This window comes from Pelodiscus sinensis, chromosome 9 (assembly GCF_052426305.1).
Source record: "Pelodiscus sinensis isolate ZL-2025 chromosome 9, ASM5242630v1, whole genome shotgun sequence".
Classification (NCBI taxonomy): Eukaryota; Metazoa; Chordata; order Testudines; family Trionychidae; genus Pelodiscus; species Pelodiscus sinensis.
Window position 1 is genome coordinate 3,393,489 of NC_143060.1, and position 23,318 is coordinate 3,416,806.

Consider the following 23,318-nt stretch of genomic DNA (forward strand, 5'->3'; position numbering starts at 1 on the left):
GAACTACATAAATTCATGGAGGGTAGGTCCATCAACACTTATCAGCCAGGGTGGGTAGGAACGGTGTCCCTAACCTCGGTTTGCCAGAAACTGGGAATGGGTGACGAGAGGGATCACTGGATGATTCCCAGTTCTGTTCACTCCCTCTGGGGCACCTGGCACTGGCCACTGTGGGAAGACAGGACAATGGGCTAGATGGGCCTTTGTTCCGACTCAGAAAGGCCGTTCTTATGTAAAATTAACACAAAAATCAAATTCCCCCAATTGGCATCGTGCTGACACCCACATGGCCCTCAGCAGGTTTATAACCTTCAGATCCACTGAACACACCTGTGGGGGAAGTCTAGGCTGGACCTTAGGAAAAACCATTTCCCTAGGAGGGTGGGGAAGCACTGGGCTGGGTTCCCGAGGGAGGGGGTGGAATCTCCATCCCTAGAGGTGTTTAAGTCTCAACTTGCCAAAGCCCTGGCTGGGACGACTGAGTCGGGGTTAGTCCTGCTTTGGGCAGGGGGCTGGACTCGATGACTCCTGAGGTCTCTTCCGGCCCTGGGATTCTACGACCTTTTCACTTGAGCTAATGGAGTAAAACTGAATGCAACAGTGTCACCTCCCAGCTCTGTGCGCTTGGGGAACGAAGCCAGAGCACTCATGGAAAACACGCATGCACGCACACACAAACGCACACAACCTCTGCTTGAGCCAAAGCCAAAGCAATGGTAGAGGAAGACACAGACAAGGGTGACTGGATTAAGGAAACACTCCCAGCCCCATCTGCATCGAAGATAGAGCAGACATACATCTCCATTAGCATACAGAGTGAGACCAGCACAAGAACGGCGCTGAACTGTGGGATATTAATAGCAGGAAAGCACTGCCTGCTGGGAAATCTCTCGTCCAGATGCTCATGAACCCAGGCCTGCTCACACCCAAATCAGTAATTAGCAGACCAATTCTAGTAATAGATCCTCTATTGGTATCAAAATACTGAAACTGCTCTGGCCAGGAGACTTACCAGCCAGCAGCCCAACCAGCCTGCCTGCCTACAGAGCTAAATGCTTGCAGAGCTTAAAACGTCTCTCACCCAGTCAGCCAGCCTGTCTGCCCTATGCCTGCATAGACTGCAGAGCCAGGAGCTTATGTGAATAACTGAGCTGAAGGGGAGGGGGGCATAGTGCTTCGTGTGCTGCCTGTTAGTCAAACAGGCAGCTCCCATGGGCCAATTTCCGGCCAGAAACTGGCCAATGGGATTGTCCTGGGAGTGGGGGCAGCATCTGAAGCCTTCCCCCCGGCCCCTCTGGGATCACAGTTTTAAAAGAGAAATGGCCCCGCAGTTGCTTTTTTGAGCAGTGTGCAGGGCAAGTAGAGGAGCCTTCCTGGGGGTCCCCACTGCGTCTACGGGCCAGATCCAGTGGCTTGAAGGGCTGAATCCAGCCCACAGGCCATATTTTGCCCAGGCCTGCTCTATCCTCATTGTTCAACGTGTGGCTGCAGGGTTTATTTAGTGCCACTTCTTAACCTCGGAGGCCTTCTACGGTGGTGTTTTGTGGTCACGATACTTCCACTCCACAAATTTTAATGTTCCCAAGTAACAAAACGTGATGCTTGCAAGTTGTACACGAGTGCTAACCTGAGACATAATGGTCACCACACTGGAGACTAGACACAACTAGGTTATTAGCCCGTGATTTCTACATCTTTATCTCCCCCACATCCATCCCCGCATCGTTAGTCTACTTACCAGGCTTTTTTTTCCCTTTCTGCCCAGGTATCATTTCTGTGGGTTCATGAGCTTTCTTCATCAGCATGGAGACTGTGGCATCATGGGCTCGAAACAGATCCACAACCTCATGTAAAGCCACATCTGTGATCAGATCACAGCTCAGCACCAAGACATCAGTCTGCCAAACACAGAAGAAAAAATACACACTTCAGACACAAAATACCACATACTTGTCAACTTGGGATGCCTTAGCAACAAACAGTGCGCAATGTTGTGTGGCCTTCTTGTTTGAGGTTCACACCAAGCCACCCAAGAGTTCTGGGTGCAGGTTTTTACTGGCATGAAGAGGCTATAGAGCTGTAAGGCTGCCGAATTTGTTACCATTCCCAGAACCTATCCAAGCATGGGACGTAAAGCTCTGTCAGGCGTCCAATTGGTCACCCTCTCCTTGCAAGCAAGGGTGGAAGATGGACACCCACACGAGTCTGTCAGTGCTGCCATGAAGTTCTGTGACACTTCCCACGGCTATTTAAGTTAATTAATAATAATGACCTTATTGGTGCAATCTGAGTAGTTGACTTCCCATCTGCCTCAAACAATTTATAAATTTATTTAAATTAAGTAGGGATGTAAACGACTAGTTGACTATCAGATAGGCAAATGCTTTTCGGGTAGTCGACTAGTCGCTTCCCCCCTTGCTGCCTCTATCAGAAAGAGGCAGTTGTGTGTGTGGGGGGGGGGAGGGAGGAATGGAGGGGGTGCTTCAAAGCAGCAGCACCACATGGAGCCCGGGACCAGGCTCCTGGTTCCATGTGGCACTGCTGCTTTGAAATGCCGGGTGCAGCCCTGCGTGCAACTCCCAGCTGGCCCCAGGCTGCACGTGGCATTCCAAAGCGGCAGCACCACGTAGAGCCCAGGGTCACCTGGGGACTCCCCCGCTGACCCCAGGCTCCATGCGGCAATGCCACTTTGAAACACTGCAGGGATCATGGGGCCAGTGGGGGACTGCTGGAGTCCCCCATTGGCCCCACGCTCCCCGCAGCACTTTCACCTTTGAAGCATAGCAACAGCCCTGGGGCCTAACCCTAACCCTGCAGCTGTTGCTACACTCCACAGGCAGAGGCGCCCTTATCGACTAATCAAATAGTCAATGCAAATGGCATCGACTATTCAATTAGCCCATTAATCTAAAATTAACATCCCTAAAATTAAGCCACTTCCTGGAAAATCAAATGCCGGACAAACCTGCCCCTTCCTCACTCACTTAAGACATCACATCTCCATTTGCTCATTTTCTAAACATGCCCTCTAAACGCCAACAGCATCCTGCAGCGAATTTAAAGACGCAATCTCCTATTACATTCAATTGTGCTCTTGAAAGGATCCTAAAGAGCTTTGCAAATTACACAAGGGAACCACTTCGCTCACCACTAACGTGTAGCTACTTCTGCGGTGAAACACGACTGCTTCCCAGCTGCTGTCAAGTACAAATAGGCACGTCAGACCAGACACTCTCTTGTTTAGGATCAGCTTTCAATTTCCTATCAGTGTGGCAGAATATCTACTTTTCCAAACACTACTCTCCTCAGCTATCCTCACCTCATTTAAATTCCAAATGGCCCATTCTTAGAACACTGCCTTCAACATTAGTGAGTATGGACTTTATTTTTTAATTTCAATTAATCATTTTGTTCCTAAATGGCATAAGCGCATTATGCATCAGGGACGCAGTTCTTCATCCTTGGTGTGTGTTATTTTCACTTTTTCCATCAGTCCATCATTTACTATGTAAGCGCTACGGCACAGAGACTCGTTTCTGAAAAGCTCCTACTATGTTTCGGGGCACTCTGGAATACATCACTGTGACAGGAGCTATACTTCTACTTTAACCGTGAACACCTCAGCAATTTCAAAAGAAAACATGCATGTGCACTTTTTACTTTGCAAGGGATTGCAAGGTAGCCCTTGCTCCAATACCAGACCGAAAAGTCATCACTCGAAATAACAACTTTGAGGGCTGATATACTGAAGAGTCTGCAGAGTGTTTCTGAACAGTGCTTGGAGATTATCAGGTGCGTACCCACAGCTTCTGGGAATTCATCATGTCACAGACTGAGACACAGCTACGGAGGCACTATGCTGTACATGGAGATGGCTGGTACCTTGCAGGGCCAGGCCCATCATTTTTAGCTTAGCGCATCTGCACCGATGAGTTACAATTGTGGCGATTACAGCTGCTTTAGTCTGAAGGGCTTACACCCCAGAGGCAAGTCTGACCAGTCCAAACTGTGACCTAGTTCTCTCCAGCTAATACTGCTTTCAAAAATTTCATATTTCATAGGGAGGGTTTGCCTATGGGAAATGCCGTGATCATCTCATCTGAAAAACCAAAAAGTCCAATCATCCCATGCCAGCTGCCCACCACTCAAGAGCAACTCTACATCAGCAACTCTACATGGGTATAAACAATGAAGAAAAAGTCTGGCGAAGAAGATTTCAGCCACCAGCTTTATACTGCAAATAGCGAGATGTGCAACGCATGTTAACAGACTTTGAAAAACAGACAGTCTTTTAAAGCTGTAGAGCTTAAAAACATTTGGTTTTCTACAAGAGCATTAATTTAGTTGCAATCCTTTCAAAGAAGGGCAAAGATTTGCCAAGGGCCTTTTAAAACAGACCAACTTTTCTTCTGCTACATGATTTTGTAGCAGGAAAGGATCACTGTTTAAATCTAAATGCATTTATTCATCACCAGAGTGAAGAGGCAGACCAGACATCTTAAGGAATGACGATCTTGACTTGTAAAACAAATCTCATAATTATTTAACATTTTACTAAGTGCTTTAATCTGTCATTGCAGTAAACTGCCAACAAGCCTTCCCATAATTGTGAACAGGCCTTTGGTTCCCCCCACACACACTTTAGGACGAGCTTTTGCAGAGACTGAAGGCAAGACCCCTGAGGAGCACCGGGGAACAGAACCACTGAATGTCTGGTTGCCATCTGTTCTACCCATTGACTCTCCCAAAATGTAAATAAACGTCAGCGAGCACAGGGACCAGTGAAACACACAGTTGCTCTGTAAAGCCCACAGTTCTGCCTCTCCTCCTGATGAGCATAGCGCTGGCTGCAGAAGCATGCTGAGAATATACCGTGAAAGGCTCCTGGGGGACTCCACAGCCTCCCCTTTGAAACACCTCCCCTCCACCCATAAATAAAGCCCTCGCTGTCTAATGGAGGCACTTTTCTCCAGCACTGAACCCATGAAAGAATAAACCAATGGCTGAATGAAAAATAAACCATCCTAGCACCCGAGCAGAAGTGCGGAGGTTTCTTTACTTTCTTAAGGCTGGCGCTCTAGAAAGAAAACAAATGGTTCAGCTTCTATTTGTTCCAATATGTACTTCATAGGCATATTCTGTAGTCCAGTACCCCACCCTGACAAAGCGCCAATATAAAGAAGACATACTGCATGCACACCTATGCCTTCACAACCCCTCGTTAGCACTTCATTTAATTAACACTGAACACAAAAATTTTAATGAAATTAAATGCAACACTGATTACATCAACCTCAAACTATTATACAAACATGACAAGCAACACCGCAAATGTATTAAAACCCCGTATGTGCCAGACTTGGTAAGTACACACCCGGCACAAGGGAAGGACAAACAAGCAACAGGTTTTAAAAATGGACAACTTATTAGTCATTCTTCAGACAGAGCGGATAGAACATTAGGTGAGAGTAGCCTAGAGAGGGACGATGGTCCAGTGGTTAGAGCGGTAGCCAGGGACTCAGGAGAGCCCAGCACCACCATAAATCTCCTGTGCAACTTTGGGAAAGTCATTCAGGGCTTGTCTACATGGTCCTCAATCTGTGCCAGAGGGGGGGGGGGGTGTGTGTGTGTGTGTGTGTGTGTGTGTGTGTGTGTGTGTGAAATATTAATGCAATGCACACCGGCATGAATACACCAATTGGTTTATGTGGATGCTGCTGTTCCACATTAAAAGTTCCCTGGTGTAGATTAATCCTGTTTCAAAACAGGACAATATTAACGTGCGTGAAGGGACTTTCAGTGCGCACCAGCAGGGTCTACTGGACTAGTTAGTGAGCGAGATTTTGATGCCCATTAGTATTTACATTACTGCAGGGGCGCATTAAGGTACTGAGAAGGCCAGCTCTTATCTGTAACGTGGGGTAACGGTACGTCCCCACAATGAACAGAACTGACACATACCCAGATACTACAAAGGCCAAGCATTCTTCTTCCTCTGTGTGGCTTAATGACAGCCATGGGAAGTGCCCAAGTCTAGCCTGGCGATCCCACGGGCTGCTTCAGGCGACATGGAGTGGATGGCAGAGGTACAATCAGGATATGATCACCTGGGACACTGTTGACAGGGGCTCCATAGTTTTAAGTCTCTTCCACAGCCATTTATGGAGGAGGCAGATGCATCCACTATGTGATTTGTAGATGCTCTTCCAAGAGGACCGTTTTTCATGGGGGAGAAAAGCCACTGGTTTCTTTAGTTGGGTCCTTCATCAGGAATTTGTTCAGGTTGTTGGCATCATTCCAGCTGAGTTGTCAAGCTCTAGCCCTGTAAGCAAAAAGGTTTTCTGAATTGGAGTCAGAATCTTGGTATATTAATAGGGCTTCATGGATTGGAAGACCATGAATTGAATGGAACTCCCAAAGGATTCTCATGGTCAGTAAATCCCATGTAGCCATAGCCATGTTAGCAGCAGAGATTCATTTCTAGGATGATGTTCACAGAAGGTCGCTGGGGTAAGTATTTAACAGGACTGGTGCTAGGTCTGATCCTCTGGTAGGCTATTTTTGAGCCTGTGTGACCTACTGACCTCAACACCAAGAAAAATGCAAAACTGTTTTCCAAACTCCTGGGAAGAGTGTTCTCATTGCATTGCATGGGATCATTCTGACGGCTTTCCAGAGGACATTGCTCCATACAGTGTCATAGGTGGCAGATAAGTATAAGAAAGCTGCCCCAGTCTTCAGTTTTCACTGGAATTCCATCTAGATGCGTGTTGTTAAGGCTAATATTTGGTCAGTGTATCTGCAGCCTACTCAGAAGCCCCATCTGTTCATTTAGCAACGTTGCTTCTACAAACACACAATATTACTTAGCATAATCCTTGCCCGTACAGTAACAACATCCGTTTTAGTTCTTCTATCAAGGGAAGTTATCGAACAAGGGCGGACCTTTGTAGAGTAAACTACAACAGCCACCTAAAAGCCAGTCCAGAAAATAAAAAACAAACATATGCTACAAGGAAAATCTCTAGTTCAGAAAAGATCAGCATCAAGAGGAAAAAAAAAAATGTAGATAGCATTATAAACATACCACTTAAATGAACACATGACTGATGGGGGGAGGAAGGGAGAAACATACCTTGTAAAGGAATTAAGAAAGAAAACATGTAAATGCAAAAAACCCTATGGTAATGCAACATTGCAGCTGAGATGTTCCAGGAACAAAAGGTAGGAAATTGAAAGGGTGTTTTTTTTTTTTTTTTTTTTAAACAACTAGCACGACTCAGCTAAATTGCAAAAATAAAATATTTTGCATTACTTTATAGGGCTCGTCCTGTAACATGATAGAATCAAGATGGGGCCAAGTCACAGGTAGCATGGAATCAGGACTTTGATGTTCCTAACTTTGGTGCCTGCACAGTCTCAACCATATGTTGCATTACCAGATTTCGTAGCACATGTGCCCCTAACTGTGAAAAGGGAGGAAAGAGAACAGTTCTGCTGTGGGCAGCTGCCTTGCACAGGAAGTACGTTACCCACCACTGCTCCAGTTAAGAATCTAACTGCATCCAACAAGATGGTAGAGCCTGCTACCCCCTCAGCCTCTGAAAAGCCCCTCCAATTATCACAGCCAGGACCTTTGTAGGGTATTTGAGGCTCTTTGGATGCTGCTGGATGTGCAGCAGAGAACATGTACACCATCCTCTGCGTTGATTTTTCAGTATTGTACCGAAACACTCCTTTCGTGGGGAATTCCCACTCCTGTGGAATGGCAGCATTTAGTCATAGCTAGTCTAAAATACAATTCAATACAATAAAATACAATAAAGTGTTCACCTGCTGTGCACTTAGCCTCAAGTGCTGGAGTTTACTGATGGTCTAGAGCCTCGACCGCTTCTCCGATTAGAGCCTCAAGCCATTTAGGAGGATAAATTCTGTCCTATGAGAGTCAGTCTCTCTCTGTCTCTCTCCTTAGACTCTAGCCTAACCCTGCACCACAATGTTACAGCACCACAGCCCGGCTCCAGAGAACCCAAGTCAGCTGATCCAGCCTGCCTTGAATGATTAATTGCTGCATAGATAAACCCTGAATCAGAAAACTGTTCTTCCTCAGCAAGCAGGGAACGCAGACTTAAGAATAAACCAAGCCCCTTTTTAAAAAGACACAGATTCTTCTGGAAAAAGAGGAAGAGATCGGAAAAGTATCGGGAGCCAGGGAAGGCTTTAGAGGAAACAAAAAATCATCAGAGATGGTGTGAAAGTCTAAGATTAAAAATAAAGGAACTAGTTGGGAACACCAAGCAGAGAAACGTGGACAAAAACCACTGCTCCGCGGTGGCATCAAAAGAGTCCACGGACACCACACAACAGAAATGCCAGACTCACAGAATGAAGTTCTTTATATTTCTTGTTAGTAGGAAAACATGGACAACTCTCTTGCTCTAGAGATAAGCCTCAAATCTGAGGGCCGAATGAGTTTACCAAACTCGCTTCATACAAGCCTCTGAATGTGCATCAAATTGAAAAGCTTTTGATCACTACAAATACAGATTGAACTAACAACCTAGACGTAAAAGGTTCCCTATTCCATTATCAGACCCCAAAAACCTTTCACCTCAATTCCCTTAAACACTTGGTCTGTATATCTCTATGAAAGCTGAATATAAATATTGTTAGAGGCATTCCAAATGGGATTTGTTCAGATTAACTTGTAATTAAGATGTGTATGTTTAAAATGTTCCAGTTTCAGTCATTAATTCTTCCTAAAACAAACAATGCAATACAACATTTAAAATAAATCCCAACTGTTGTATAAAAGAGGAAAACACGAGAAGATTGCTAAAGCTGACTCTCATAAAATAAAAAGGAAGACTTATTTAATTTCTGCTGTTTATACCATTCAATGAAAACTAAACTGGTAGCGCACATAGGGTTGCCAGGTAGACCACGCTAAAAAATGGATATGCTTGTCTGGGGGGAGGGGGGGAACCAGCTGGGAGGGAGGCGGGAAGCAGAGCTGGCAGGGGGGTCGGGGTCTGTGGGGCTGGAGGGGAGGATGGAGGGACCTTGAGGAAGGGGGGTGGGAAGCAGAGCTGGCGGGGGGCCTCCGGGGGCTGGCTGGCAGGAAAGGGGGGCCCGGAGGAAGGCGGGGCGGGAAGCAGGGCTGGCGAGGGGGTGTCCAGGGGCTGTGGGGCTGGCCGGCAGGAAGAGGGGGCAGGAAGCAGAGCTGGGGGGGGGGGTTAAGGGGCCGTGGGGCTGGAGGGGAGGATGGGGGGGACAGAAGAAAGGGGGCGGGAAGCAGACCTGGCGAAGGGGGGAGGGGTGCAGCCACTGGTCGCAGCCGAAGTCCTTCCGCCCGCGCCCCCAGCAGGCGCTCCCTTTACTTGCCAGTAGAAGCCAGGTGGGGGCAGGGGCGGGGCTGGGAGCCACTCCCCCCACCCGGCTTCTGCTCACAACCAGAGGCTCCTAGCTGGTCCCATGCAAAAGCTGGACGGGGGGGGGTCCACTACTTTTGCAATTCAAATGCTATATTGTTTGTGGAACAAACATGGAAGTGCAGATGAGCATCCAGATGGAAAAAATATATTAACATGGGCACAAAATATACATAAAATCCATAAAGGACTTCCAAGTACAAACAGGCTTCAGAGAAGTAGTCCAGTAGATTGGGCACAGGACAGGGTGCCAGGAACTTTAGGCCCTCAGAAAAAGTGATGAGGCCCAACTAGTGACTCCCTCTACAACCTTGCAGATATGTGTTAAACTCCATGCCTGCTCTCACCTTCCTGCCAGACGATTTCGTGAGGTCTGTGGCATTGTCTACACTGCAGGGTTTTTGCGCAAGAAGCCTTTTGCAGAAGAGTTCTTGCGCAAAAGAGCGTCCAGACCTCAAAGCGCATCACAAAAGCAATGTGCATTTACGCAAGAGAGCGTCCACATTGCATGGACACTTTTGCACAAGAAAGTTCTGATTGCCATTCACAATCTGTGCTTTTTCTGATAGGAGTTTCTTGAGCATCTACACCGGATCGTCCACACCTGCCTTTCTGCACAAGAGCTGTAGTGCAAAAAGGAGTTATTCCTTGTGGGGAGGGGAATAGCTACCGGCAAAAGCCTTCAGTTCTGTCCATTTTCTTGCACAAAAACACACTTGAGGTGTGGATGCTCCCCTGGTTTTTGCACAAAAACCTTGTAGTGTAAACATAGCCTCAGGCTACGTCTACACTGGCATGATCTTGCGCAAATACTTTTAACGCAAGAGTTTTTGCGTTAAAGTATTTGCGCAAGAGAGCGTCTACACTGGCACGTGCCTTTGTGCAAGAGATGTGCTTTTGCGCAAAAGCATCCAAGCCAGTGCAGATGCTCTCTTGCGCAAGAAAGCTCCAATGGCCATTTTAGCCATCGGGCTTTCTTGCGCAAGAAATTCATGTTGTCTGTCTACACTGGCCTCTTGCACAAGAACAGTTGCGCAAGAGGGCTTATTCCTGAGTGGGAGCATCTTAGTTCTTGCACAAGAAGCCCTGATTTCGTACATTAGAATGTCAGTGTTCTTGCGCAAGAACTCGCGGCCAATGTAGACAGGTGGCAAGTTTTTGCATTAAAGCGGCTGCTTTTGCACAAAAACTTGCCAAGGTAGACACAGCTTCAGTGTTTGCCAGGCACTGTAAAAGCCCTAAGAGTCACCACTGTTATTCAAATCTGTTGACTCTGTCGAAGCAAACGCCTCACTCAGTTTACGCGGCTAAACAGACAGTTTTATTGGCCAATAAAAGCAAAGTGAGCCAAACGTGGTCTCAGCAAAGCCGGGCCCAGTAAGGCTGCTTAATACAATCAATCCTAGTATTTTATACCCTTAACCAAACAAGTCTGACGTCAGGGCAAGAAATCAAAGAGAACTTCAAAGAGGAATTATTATCAGCATAGAAAGAAACAGGTTAAAAGAGAGTTCGAGCTTCAGCTCAAAATAGTTCATTAACACATTCCAACAGCGCATCCCTCTGGTCTCTCCCCACCTCGGTGAAGGCTAGTTCACTCCCTCGTGCAGACACAAGAAACTGAAATAGCTTGTGTTATACAGAATGGCTTCTAGCTAAATATGAAATAGCTTCTACAACTCTGACAAGCTTCTAACACTATAAGGAACCATGTAATTTTAAAGTTCTGCCACTCTGGGTTTGTTTTTAACATTTGGAAAGGCCACTGAACTCTGGAAATGTGCCAGACAGATCACGACTAGCGGGAGCCCTGGATACATTCACCAACAGGTACAGCAAGGACAGCAGCCCTGCATACTTCCAACACACACCATCACCAGCCTGTTTCAGAAGCCCATGGAGCAGGCACAGGGAGGTAGAGCTGCTTGTCAGGATCTATACTTCACCACCCAGACTGTCAGCTGCAGTGACTCTGATTTCGGGTATGTCCTCTGTGCACGAAGAACTGGACAATGGCCTACAACCCCCAACTCATTTCACCCAAGCCATCCAACAACCATCAACAGTGGCAACTGAGTCACTCCTGCCTTGGCTGGCTCTGAGGCCAACACTAAGCATGTTAAATTTAGATCAATCAACTAATCGAATAGTCAATGCAATTTGCATTGACTATTCGATTAGTCAATAAGGGAGCCTCCACCTTTGACATATAGCAAGAGCCTTGCCGGCTCGTGCTACTTTTCAAAGGTAGAAGCACTGCAGAGAGCCTGGGGCGAGCTGGGGACTCAAACAGTCCCCCACTGGCCTCACGCTCCCCGTTTTTGAAATGTACAAGAGCCCCAGGAGCACTCTTATACATTTCAAAAGCGAAGCGCTGCCAGGAGTGCAGGGCCAGCGGGGGATTGTTTGAGTCCCCAGCTCGCCCCAGGCTCCCTGCAGTGCTTCTACCTTTGAAAAGTAGCAAGAGCCCCGTTTTTGCTACTTTTCAAAGGCGGAAGTGCTGCCAGTTCCCTGCTGTGCCTCTGCCCCATCTCCCCGCAGAGACAGTGCTGGGGGGAACCAGCTTTTAAGCCGGCTCCCCCCCCCAGCACTGGATCCTGCTCCCCCACCTTGCTGTCTCTCTCTGACAGAGGCAGTGACTAGTTGAGTTGAATATCCAATAACATTTGCTTATCGGATAATTGACTAGTCGACTAGTCATTTCCATCCCTAGCCGACACAGAGGAGAAACGCTGCACATCCACAGCCCTCTCCATTTAGTCATTTAGCTCTTCTGGGCAGCATGTTAACCTCATGTGAAAAGCAGAACAGTCTCTTTGAAGGCATCAAAAGAGAGGGGTGAGATGGGGCTATTTTTATTTGCATTTGGTATTTGCTGTCACCCATGCTGAGGAAACTGGTGAAATGCTTAATTGAGCTAAGCGTTCTCTTGATCTATTTTAAAATTACCTCCTGCTTAGAGAGAGAGAAATCCTCTATGTCTCCTTGTAGATGAATTTCCCTCTTTTTTTTAAATGTTCACTGACAGTACAAAAATATACATCTGTATGTTACAGAGATTTAAGTTTTTCTTTCCATGGTCACCAAATGTTGCTCAACAGTACAGGGAGGATTCAGATTCTACCTTCCAGCCGTTGCAGTGAGTTTACTTACATCATGTGTTTGGACAGGAGATTTTTCAACAGGGGAAGTGAAGCGCTTAGCCAGGCTGTCCAAGACTACACGGATCAGTGACCCTCAGCAGCACACAGCTCACCCCTGTGACATCACAGTTTCCACAACATGGCTCAAAAAGATGCACATACCAGAGAAGCTGGAGTTTCAATCTTTGTTTATTTGTTCGGGGAGGGGGACTTTTTTCTCCTTAATGGGCTTCATTACAATTTTTGGAAACCTTACTTTAGAAACTGAGAATACCAGGTGGACTACCTGAGACGGAACATTTCATATGCAAGCACTTACCGGTGATAGTAAGGGGAGAAGGCATGCTGATTACTTCACAGTGTATTAGTCAGGGCTTCCATTAAATACAACTAAGGGCTCATCAAGGAAGGAAAATGTGAAATCGTTTCATTGGCATTACTTCGCTGGATCGCCACATTTTAATAGCTGGCCCGAGTATAGCAGGATGACACAAGGGAGTGGAAAGCTTAATCCAAGTTGAAAAAAGTGGACTTAATGAAGACACATGTTTAATGTACGTACATCTACCCTCCCTCACCCAGTCCCACATTTCATGATTTAACCGCCTTTCTCAACCTGCCATCTAGAGGGTCCCAGTCTGAGAGGGGCTGATGAAACTAGCATCAAAAGAGGGCAGCCAAAAAGTAGAGAAGCCTAGGTTTAAAGAGAACGCATCTTTAAATTGCACTCTCAAAGAAATAATGAACAGAAAAGTTGAGGCAGTTTTGATAAATGGTGCAAGCAGCTGACAGGATTAACCCAGAGGTTACTATTGCATCAGGTTCCAGTACACTACAGTCAAACACCACGTCGTGAAATTAGTGTTGGAGAGTTACCCAACAGAGGTGAAGATTTTCCCTTTGCTGTACCCCTTGCTTTGGAAGGGCCACAGTTTGGAAGATTCTTCCTTTCCAGTTAAGATAGAAAAAAATAAGTCCTGAAAGTTTGAGTGGAGTGCTTTGCAAACCTAGAACTCATGGGATTACATTTTCAGCATTGTCCATTAACTCCCAAATACAGATGTTTGACGAAAGAGCCTTCCTAAGGAAGGGCTGGGGCAGGAGGAATTTACTGTATTGACAAGACGTACATCATGGAGGCTGGTGATTGAATTATGATGAAACTCGAGATGTTGGCTGAGGCAGATGAGCCGACTGGACAGACCCGTGTTCCAACCCAGCATGAACACGTACATTCGGAGTCAAATCTCAAAGCAGACACACCAAGCTGCCAGACAAAGGCAGAGGGTGTAAAGCAGGTAAAATGGTGACTGAGGAGATTTAAATGGTGACTTTACACGTAGGTCTTAACAAAGACACTAGTTACCTTACCCATTACAAAGGTAGCTTCCCCAATTATCACCTCTAATATCATTAGCTCACAGACATTTACCTCCCCCCCACCCCCCCTCTGTTCTGAAATTTGATTTGTCCTTTTTGTGTGTGTTCACTTTTTTGATTGTATCCCTTTGCTATATATGGTCATGCCTATTTTCTTCCACAATTTGTTCTGAGGAAGTGGGTCTGGCCCACGAAAGCTCATCACCTAATAAACCATCTTGTTAGTCTTTAAAGTGCTACCTAGTCCTGTTTTTTGTTTGAGGAGATTTTGTGCACGTTTGTTTTGTTCTCGTTCATTTCAACCACCAAGAAACAGAGCCCAAAACAAGGGGAGCCAGCTGCTTGCTGCTCCCAACTGTGAGATTTGTCTTGTGTTTAAATAATTAAGGCTAGCCCTGTAACAAGGTGAAGGGAATATATGGTCCAGTGGTTAGGGCTTGGGAGACCCAGGTTCAATGCCTCTGGGCTCATCTAGACTATGCGGAATGGTTGAAAGAAGATATGCAAATTCCATGGGAATTTGAATATCTTCTTCTGATCGCACTTTTGAAAGCAAAGCTTTCGAAAGTTAAAGTAATTAAGACACGGCTTTTTCAGCGAACCGCCCCCTTCGTCGAAAAGCCGCCAAAAAATGAGTTTTACGCGGCTTTTCAACTGGGGGGGGTCACCGAAAAAGCCATGTCTTAATTACTTTCATTTTTGAATGCTCTGCTTTCGAAAGTGCGATTGGAAGAAGATATGCAAATTCCCGTGGAATCTTCTTTCGCCCATTCCCTGTAGTCTAGATGAGCCCTCTGAGACTTTGGACAGGTCTCTCAGCTCCTCCTCAGTGAAGCAGGGATGAGAATGCTTCACAGGGCTGTTGTAAAGACAAGTGCATTCCAGACTGCGGTATGCGAGTGCCACAGTGACAAAGCCAGATACACAGAGCGCTCTGGTCTCCAGCTTTGTCCACACTTAAAACTTTAAAGCGCGGCTTTAAACTGAAAACTGAAAGTGTGGCCATGGCACGAGCACTGGAAGAGACCTCTCCCAGCACGCCATGTAAACCACCTGCACAAGGGGAGCAGCTAATAGCACCGCAGCGTACAAAGTTTCTGGGCAAATATTGAGAGACACATCTAGTCTCTGCAAAACCAAGAAGGTACATGGAATCCTAGCCGCGAATGCAAAGTAGTGGAAGCTCAGCTGTGTGCTGAGCAAGTGGGTCACAGCAGCGTGGCCCCCTGGCCAGGAGAACAAGTCACATGCATTTCGTTATCTCCAGCGGTTGAATACTGATTCCTACTGCATCAAGCTTTGCGTCACACACTGAACTGGCCTGAGGGTTATTTCTAACTGTATCTTAGAATTTTGGTTTCACTCTCCCTCACACTAAACACGGGCAAATTGTCTAGAGCGTTACCTCACTTTTATGAAATAAAATAGATTGGTTCTTCTGTTGGCGGGTGATTAACTCAATTTGTGGCAAATGCAAATGTCAACAGCCAGGACAGACTTTTCATCAGCTTTTGGCAATGGCTGGGATAAGGCTGCCAGAAAATTGAGGCCTCGAGCATCAATTGGATCAGCAAGGAAACTGCAGATCCTCCAACGAACTCAGCAATGTCTGAGCTTCCTCCACTGCGCAGTTCTCACCCCTATGCCAGACAGGAGATGACACATCCCGTAAGAGGTACACTAATGGTATTCATTAACTGGTGGGATTGCTCCAAAATATGCACCATGCAGCAATCTGCTCCAGAATGCACTGCCAAATTATTTGCAATCAGAGGACACTGTTTCCATCTTTGCTGGGCAAACAAAGATGGGGAGCAGACAGAAATGTAAGCGGCTGCCAAAACGTTCACATATTGCAAACATTTACTATAGCAAAGCCTCATCCTGCTTCCAAGTCTCGCCCTCAATTTTTCTCTGGACCTTCTTTTGGCTCTGGAAAACACACTTCCACTAAAGCAAGAGGTCGTTGTCTACTCCTCCCCCCCCCTTAGCTTCTTCACTGCTGTCTCGTCAGTTTCCAAGAGAGCTGTGAGCATGGCCAAAAAACGAGATGCCTAAATGATTAGTGACAGACCCAGCCAGCCAGGACAACCGGTGAGGCAGGACCGCTGCTCTAGTACTGCAGTCACCACCTAACAGCTTGGAACAGTGACGTGCTCCTCAGCCCTCTTTGCACCACAGCTCGGGCTGTTGGAATTACTGTGTTCAGTATGCTCACCTTGTGAATCACCGTTGCCACATGACTCCCTGGCTGTGTCTACACTGGGCCACTTATTCCGTAAAAGCAGCCGCTTTTCCGGAATAAGCTGCGAGCTGTCTACACTGGCCCCTTGAATTTCCAGAAAAGAACTGACGATCTACTGTAAGAAATCAGCTGCTTTTCCGGAAAAACTATGCTGCTCTTGCTCGGGCAAAAGTCCTTTTTCCGGAAAACTGTTCCGGAAAAGGGCCAGTGTAGACAGCACAGTAGTCTTTTCCGGAAAAAAGTCCCGATCGCGAAAATGATGATTGGGGCTCTTTTCCGGAAAAGCACGTCTACATTGGCCACGGACGCTTTTCCGGAAAAAGGGCTTTTCCGGAAAAGCATCCTGCCAATGTAGACGATCTTTTTCCGGAAATACTTATAACGGAAAACTATTCTGTTTTAAGCATTTCCGGAAAAGTGTGCCAGTGTAGACGTAGCCCGTGTATAGAGAACAGGTTTGCCCCGTATGAGTATCTCTACACAGCAAAGAAAAATCAGTGGCCGGCACATGCATGCATTTGTTCATTTCTGTGTAGATTTCCGAGCTCAGCCTGGGACCTTGGGGGTCTACCTAGCAATGAAACAGTCGCACAGTCCCCGTGAGCCAGCGTCAGGGGGCATGAGCCCACTGCAAGTTTTTCTTTGCTGTTTAAATACACCCTTCGGCTACATCTAGACTGCATGCCTTTTTCAAAAGGCTTTGTCAACAGATACTATCGACAAAGCATCTGTTAAAAAAGAGCATCTAGACTACGGTCAGTATTGTCAAAAAAGTAAGCCACTTTTTCAAAAGAGTCTAGACGCTCTCTTTCGAACAAGTACAGTTTCCATGCAATAGCGCCTTTTTTCGAAAGAGTACTTTCAAAAAAAGGCATTATTCCTCATAAAATGAGGTTTACCACTGTCAACAAATCTGCCACATTCTGTCGACTTACTGTGGTAGTGTGGACGCAGGTATAGTTTTGTTGACAAAAGCCAACTTTTGTCAAAAAACCCAACAGTCGAGACACAGACCCTTAGGCTACGTCTAGACTGGCATGATTTTCCGCAAATGCTTTTAACAGAAAAGTTTTTCTGTTAAAAGCATTTGCAGAAAAGAGCGTCTAGATTGGCACGGATGCTTTTGCGCAAAAACACTTTTTGTGGAAAAGCGTCCGTGCCAATCTAGACGCGGTTTTGCACAAGAAAGCCCCGACTGGCGAAAATGGCAATCGGGGCTTTTTTGCACAAAACAATACCACGTTGTCTACATTGGTCCTCTTGCACAAAAGCATTTGTGCGAAAGGGCTTTTGCCCGAACGGGAGCAGCATAGCATTTCCACAACAACACTGACAATCTTACATGAGATTGTCAGTGTTCTTGCGGAAATTCAAGCGGCCAGTGGAGACAGCTGGCAAGTTTCTCCACAAAAGCACCTGCTTTTGCGGAAAATCTTGCCAGTCTAGACGCAGCCCCTAGAGTCTCATCTTGTCTTTGTGGGCGTCTGTACAGAAAAGGGAGACGTCTCTGCTTATATTTGGATTTTTTTTTTTCTTCCAATATTGTATTTGGAGACCAAAAAAAAAAAAAAAAACCCCTGAAATCTCTGAAACAGTCCATAGGCCTTCTATTGGAAGCATAAGAGCGTTTCCCACAGGAGTCAGCAAGGAAATTAATGAAAAAGCAGGGATGCGGCAGTGCAAAACAACCAGATACATTGAGCATCTGACTTCCATCCACAAAAGCAAATTCAGTAATGAAGCTGAAATTCTGTTCCAGCTTATACCACGTGCCGTGTTATTGGAGTGAGCTCCAGATAGATTGTACACCCAGAAATAAGCAGATGTAACAGACAATTTCAACCATCTCTCAGAATTTCCTTACTTCTGTAGTTTGAAATTAAATAATTTGCATGCTATTTGTATTATAATAGCATCTAAAGGCCCCACCCAAGATCATGGCCCATTGTTGAGAGAACTTTATGACACACAAGTACAGACAGTCATAACATTACACAGTAGGGCTGTGTCTAGACTGCATCCCTTTTCCGTAAAAGGGATGCAAATTACACACAACGCAATTGCAAATGAAGCGGGGATTTAAATCCCCCCCGCTTCATTTGCATAAACATGGCTGCCGCTTTTTTCCGGCTCGGAGCTTTGCCGGAAAAAAAGCGCCAGTCTAGACGTGGATCTTTCGGAAAATAAAGCCTTTTCCGAAAGATCCCTTATTCCTCTTAAAATAAGGAATGAGGGATCTTTCGGAAAAGGCTTTATTTTCCAAAAGATCCACGTCTAGACTGGCGCTTTTTTCCGGCAAAGCTCCGAGCCGGAAAAAAGCGGCAGCCATGTTTATGCAAATGAAGTGGGGGGGATTAATATCCCCGCTTCATTTGCAATTGCGATGTGTCTAATTTGCATCCCTTTTACGAAAAAGGGATGTAATCTAGACGTAGCCTAGGAGATCTAAAGAACTGCTAAGATTTTAAATCACACATGAAAGGAAAAATCTTCAAGGAAATGTCTATTAACCAAGGTAAAAGAGCTGTACCTTAATTTTTGAATGAATGTGCCTCAGTGAGTCTGCAGTACCCATGTCTGCATCATCAGGGATGCACACTATATCCAACTTCATCTTTGTGTCTAGATTAAGCATCTTCTGGACTTCTTTGGTTGTAACCACAATGACCTCTTCAGCATAAAACAAGAAAGGGGAGAGGAAAACAAGGCAACAAATATTAATGTATTCATCTATGCAAAGCACAGGATACACCCACACTTCCAAACTTTCTCCTACTTCCATTGTGCTTTAGGAATGGATTTAGTCATTTAACTGAGTTATTCAAATCTCCTCTACTCCCGCAAAAAAATAGTTCCAGAATAATAAATGTCACAACTAGAGGATTAAGTTTTTGACTGACACAAGTAAGTTTTTGAGCGTTTTTCTTCCTCGTGAGGGACTCCAAATGAAATTGAGAGGGGAGCAGGATATATTTCCTGACACTGCTAGCTAGCGATTTATTTAAATTACATGTCAGATAAAGTCTCTTACACCTTAAATACCCGTCATAGTGGACCTAAGTGTCAGTAATTTTAGCAATGAGTGACCCATAGTTAACTTTCTTCCCCTATGTGTCAGCTTGCACAGCTCACTATGGAAAAATACCAACTACACTGTGAAAGGCAATAGTTAAATCAACTCTCTTAGCACCTTCCTGAGAGGGAAATGGAATAGTTTAGCTGAGTACAACACAGATGAGTTCAACCTAGATAGAAAAGACAGAAAGGACATAGGAGGATGAAGCCATAGGTGGTAACATTAACACTGCTACACAGATACCGGGGAAAACAATATTCTCAGTATGCTGAACACTTGGGCAGCCACCAGAGATTCAAATGCCACCCAGCTGATTAGTGGGCGGTCCACAGCCGGCAGCATGTGTTTCAACTAGTGGTTCACATACACACGTTTCGGTGCACATAACGAAGTTTATTCTGCACATGGATGGAAAAAAAAACAGAGGGAACACCGGTGGGAAAGCAGTGAAGATAAAGGAACAAAGACTATAGCAAAACAGCAACTGCAACAGACATTTACTACTGACATCCAAGAATGAAGGACAGAGAGAAGCAAAACTTCTTGAAGTAACTGAAACCCATGAAATACTATATTCCTGAAGACTTTCCCAGGACTTACGGTAGGTAACCACTTCAACCATACAGGCATCAGAAATGTCCCCAGATTACACACACAAAAGAATGATCCAATATGAAAATAATCTAACCAAAGAAACCCTCCTGGATTTACTAATTAAGGATATGGAGGAAATGAAAACAAGGCAGTTTGGTATAAGGATGTTAAATTTAGATTAACTGGCTAATCGAATAGTCAATATAATTTGCATTGACTATTCAATTAGTTGATAAAGGCGCCTCCGCTTTTGAAGTGTAGCAACAGGTGAAAGCTCTGTGGGGAGCATAGGCCAACGGGGTATTCAAGCAGTTCTAGTCTTGCCAGAAAGAGGCAGCAAGGGGGAGGCGGGGAAAGAAAGGGGGAGGGGAGGACTCCCCAGCTGGCCCCAGGCTACACAAGGCGTTTCAAAGCAGCAGCGCTGCATGGAGTCAGGTGTCTGACCCCAGGCTCCACACAGCACTGCCGCTTTGAAGCGCCCCCTTCTCTTCCTCCTCCCTTCCCCCACTGCCTCTTTCTGACAGACAGCAAGGGAGGGAGACTGACTAGCCAACTAGTTGGTCACATCCCTAGTTTGGTAACAGTAACTGGGAGCTGCTTTTCAAAACGGATTTATTTTGTTTACTAGAATTAGAAAGCCAGAGCATGAGAGGAGCATGGAATTGCAACTGGTTTGATGTAAAACACTTGACCCGGTGTCCCCCCCCCCCCACAAAAATTCTCAAAAATCAAAATGAAACTTCCTTGGATTCAAAACTGGCTAAAGGACCTAAAGAAAGGAAAGTGATAAATGGCAAGGTCTTGAGTTGAGGTGAAATGGCCAGTGGAGCAGGGGTTGTTAGTACATTCAGTCTCACTTGACATTTTCATAAATTCTTTGGATGAAAGAAAAAGAGGGTTGAATTTCAAGTTATTGAAATTCATATACTGGGACCTGTGAACACTGGCAAGAGTAGAATGATATCAAGAGATCTAAACTGGCTGGAAATATAAAAGAAAAGTAATACAGAATTAAAGGATGAAAATAATTAATGCCAGACAGCATGGTTTTATGAAACAAAAGGTCTGATCAAACAAACCTGATTTTTTGGATGAGAATTAGCATTCGGTTGATTAGGGTAATTTCCTAGATACAACATAGAGACATCTGTAAAATGTTTGACTTAGCACTAGAGGACAGTTGGATTAAGAAATTAGGACAATACCACACACATAACATAGATTAAGGACTGGCTAACAGAGCTGAAGAAACTTAAACAGTGAACGGTCCTGCAGCACCTTAGAGACTAACAAAAATGTAGGTAGTGTCATGAGCTTTTGTGGGCCACTTCTTCAGATCAATGGAGCGAGGGGTCCAGAGGTACAAATAAATAGCAGAAAGAGAGGAGATGGGGAGGGAAAGAGAAGGAAAAATAAATCTTGTCAATTAAGAGTGTCCATGTTAAATGAGGCTAATGGAGTGGGCTATAAGTGCCCGACAGTGAGCTTTGGATGTCATTAGGGTGTTGAATGTAGCGGCCTAACCAGTTCATGTCTTTGTTCCAACCTTTATTAAAGGTGCCAAATTTGCAAATGAAGGCAAGTTCCGCAGCGTCTCTCTCCAGCTGGTTTTTGGAATTGCTTTGTAAGAGTATAGTCACTTTGAGATCCATTAATGAGTGCCCGGGCAAGATGAAATGCTCCCCAACAGGTCTCTGTGTGTTACCATTTAGAATATCTGATTTGTGTCCATTAATCCTTTCGCCAATGGGGAAATCACGACTAAAGGGGGATGCTTCTAGTGGAGTGCTGCTGCCATCAGCCCTGTCAGGCCTAACTCATCTTAACGTGTCTCAGAGGGGGAGCTGTGTTACTCTGTAGCTTTAAAAACAACAAATAGTCCTGTGGCACCTTAGAGACTAACAAAAATATACACACAGATTGCTGGTTTTGGGAGGTGCAATCTCTGGTCCGGCAACATCCGTGATCCAGCACTACTACAGATGTTCCTGGTTCAGAGAGCCCGGCACACCAGTGGCAGGAAGGCTATCCAAAAGCAGGGCCAGGCTGAAGCAGCAGGAGGGGAAAGGGCTGGGGCTGGCAGCAACTCTAAGCAGCCTGCAGCAGTGGGGCTGGAGCCAGCAGCATCCCCCTGCAGCTCTGAGACCGGGTCGGGGCAGCACCCACAGTGCAGGACTGGGCATGCCACGGCCTATAGTAGTACGGGGCCAGAGCTTGCAGACTGCCACAGGGCAGGAGTTTAAGCCCTCAGCAGCCTATGGCAGGAGGACCGGGACCGGGACTGGCAGCAGCCCCAGCAGTCTGTGGCAGCACAGGGCCTGTTCCAGATCCTCGGGCAGCCTGCAGGAGGAGGAGCCCTCAACAGCCCCGGGAGCCCGTGGCAGCAGGACCAGAACCAATCCCCACCAGCGGGCCAGGGCTAGAGCTGGCAGCGAGGCCGGGGTTGGGCCGGTGGCAGCGCAGTGCAGCGCAGCTTGGAGCTGGGGCCTATGACAGCCCATGACAGTGCGGGCTGCTGGAGCCCTCAGGCAGCCTCAAGCCAGGGCAGTGGCAGCAGGACCGGCTGGTGCTGGGAGTAGTCAGGGGGCCCTCACAGCTGGCAGACTGTGGCAGGGAACCTTCCCTGCTCCGGCAAATTCCCTGATTCGGGGCAGGTCAGGTCCCGAGGGTGCCGTACCAGGGAGGTCCAACCTGTAGTATCATGAGTTTTTGTGGGCAAAATCCACTTTTTCAGATGAGCTGGAGTGGAAATGACAGGAACCCAGAATTTATAACAGAAAAAGAAGGGGAAAGAAAAAAAAAAGCACCTGTCAATTGTAGTACTGGTGCTAATGAGGCTAACTGAGTGGGCTGGACATATCCCATACTTCACTTTTGATGTATATGAGGTGTTAAATGCATGGAAGTCTAACATGTTTATCAATGATCTGAAAGGACATACAAGACTGCGGCGGATAAAAATGTGCTGCTAACACAAAGACTGGCTGAATGGTAAACAGGAAAGACGATAAGGCTGTCACAATCTGGACTGCTTAATGATTTGGGCCCACTCCAATAAAATTCATTTTATTACAGCCAAATGCAAAGTTAGACAACCAAGAACAAAAAACATAAGTCCTACCTACAGAGTGGGGGGACTGTATGCCAGAAAGCAGCGACTCTGGAAAGGATTTAGGAACCATAACAGATAACTCAACGTAAGAGCCAAAGGCAGGGGTGGGCAACATGTGGCCCACAAACTGGACACCGTTCACCAGAGTTAGCCCCTGGCAGGCCACTAGCACTTCATTTACCTGCATGTCCGTTTCCAGCAGAGCACCGTTACCTGCCAATGGGAGCTGCGGGAAGTGATGTTCCTGTCCACACTGCTTCCCACGGCTCTCATTGGTCAAGAATGGTGATCTGCAGCTAACAGGAACTGGAAGCAACCGTATCTGCAGACGCACAAG

General features: G+C 46.1%; 1 protein-coding gene across 3 annotated transcripts in view; it reads right to left on the bottom strand.

Moving 5' to 3' along the window:
* EIF2B3 (eukaryotic translation initiation factor 2B subunit gamma) overlaps positions 1–23,318 on the bottom strand; it is a 123,678-nt gene that overhangs the window by 96,788 nt on the left and 3,572 nt on the right. For 2 of the 3 annotated variants that reach the window (XM_075935854.2, XM_075935853.2), the window contains exons 3-4: positions 18,730–18,869; positions 1,739–1,898 (exon numbers count right to left, since the gene is read on the bottom strand). In XM_075935854.2, coding sequence (XP_075791969.2) covers positions 1,739–1,898; positions 18,730–18,869 — 300 coding nt within the window. Of the gene's footprint in view, positions 1–1,738; positions 1,899–6,107; positions 6,323–18,729; positions 18,870–23,318 lie in introns of those variants that run through there. The other variant, XM_075935856.2, reaches the window with a different exon arrangement.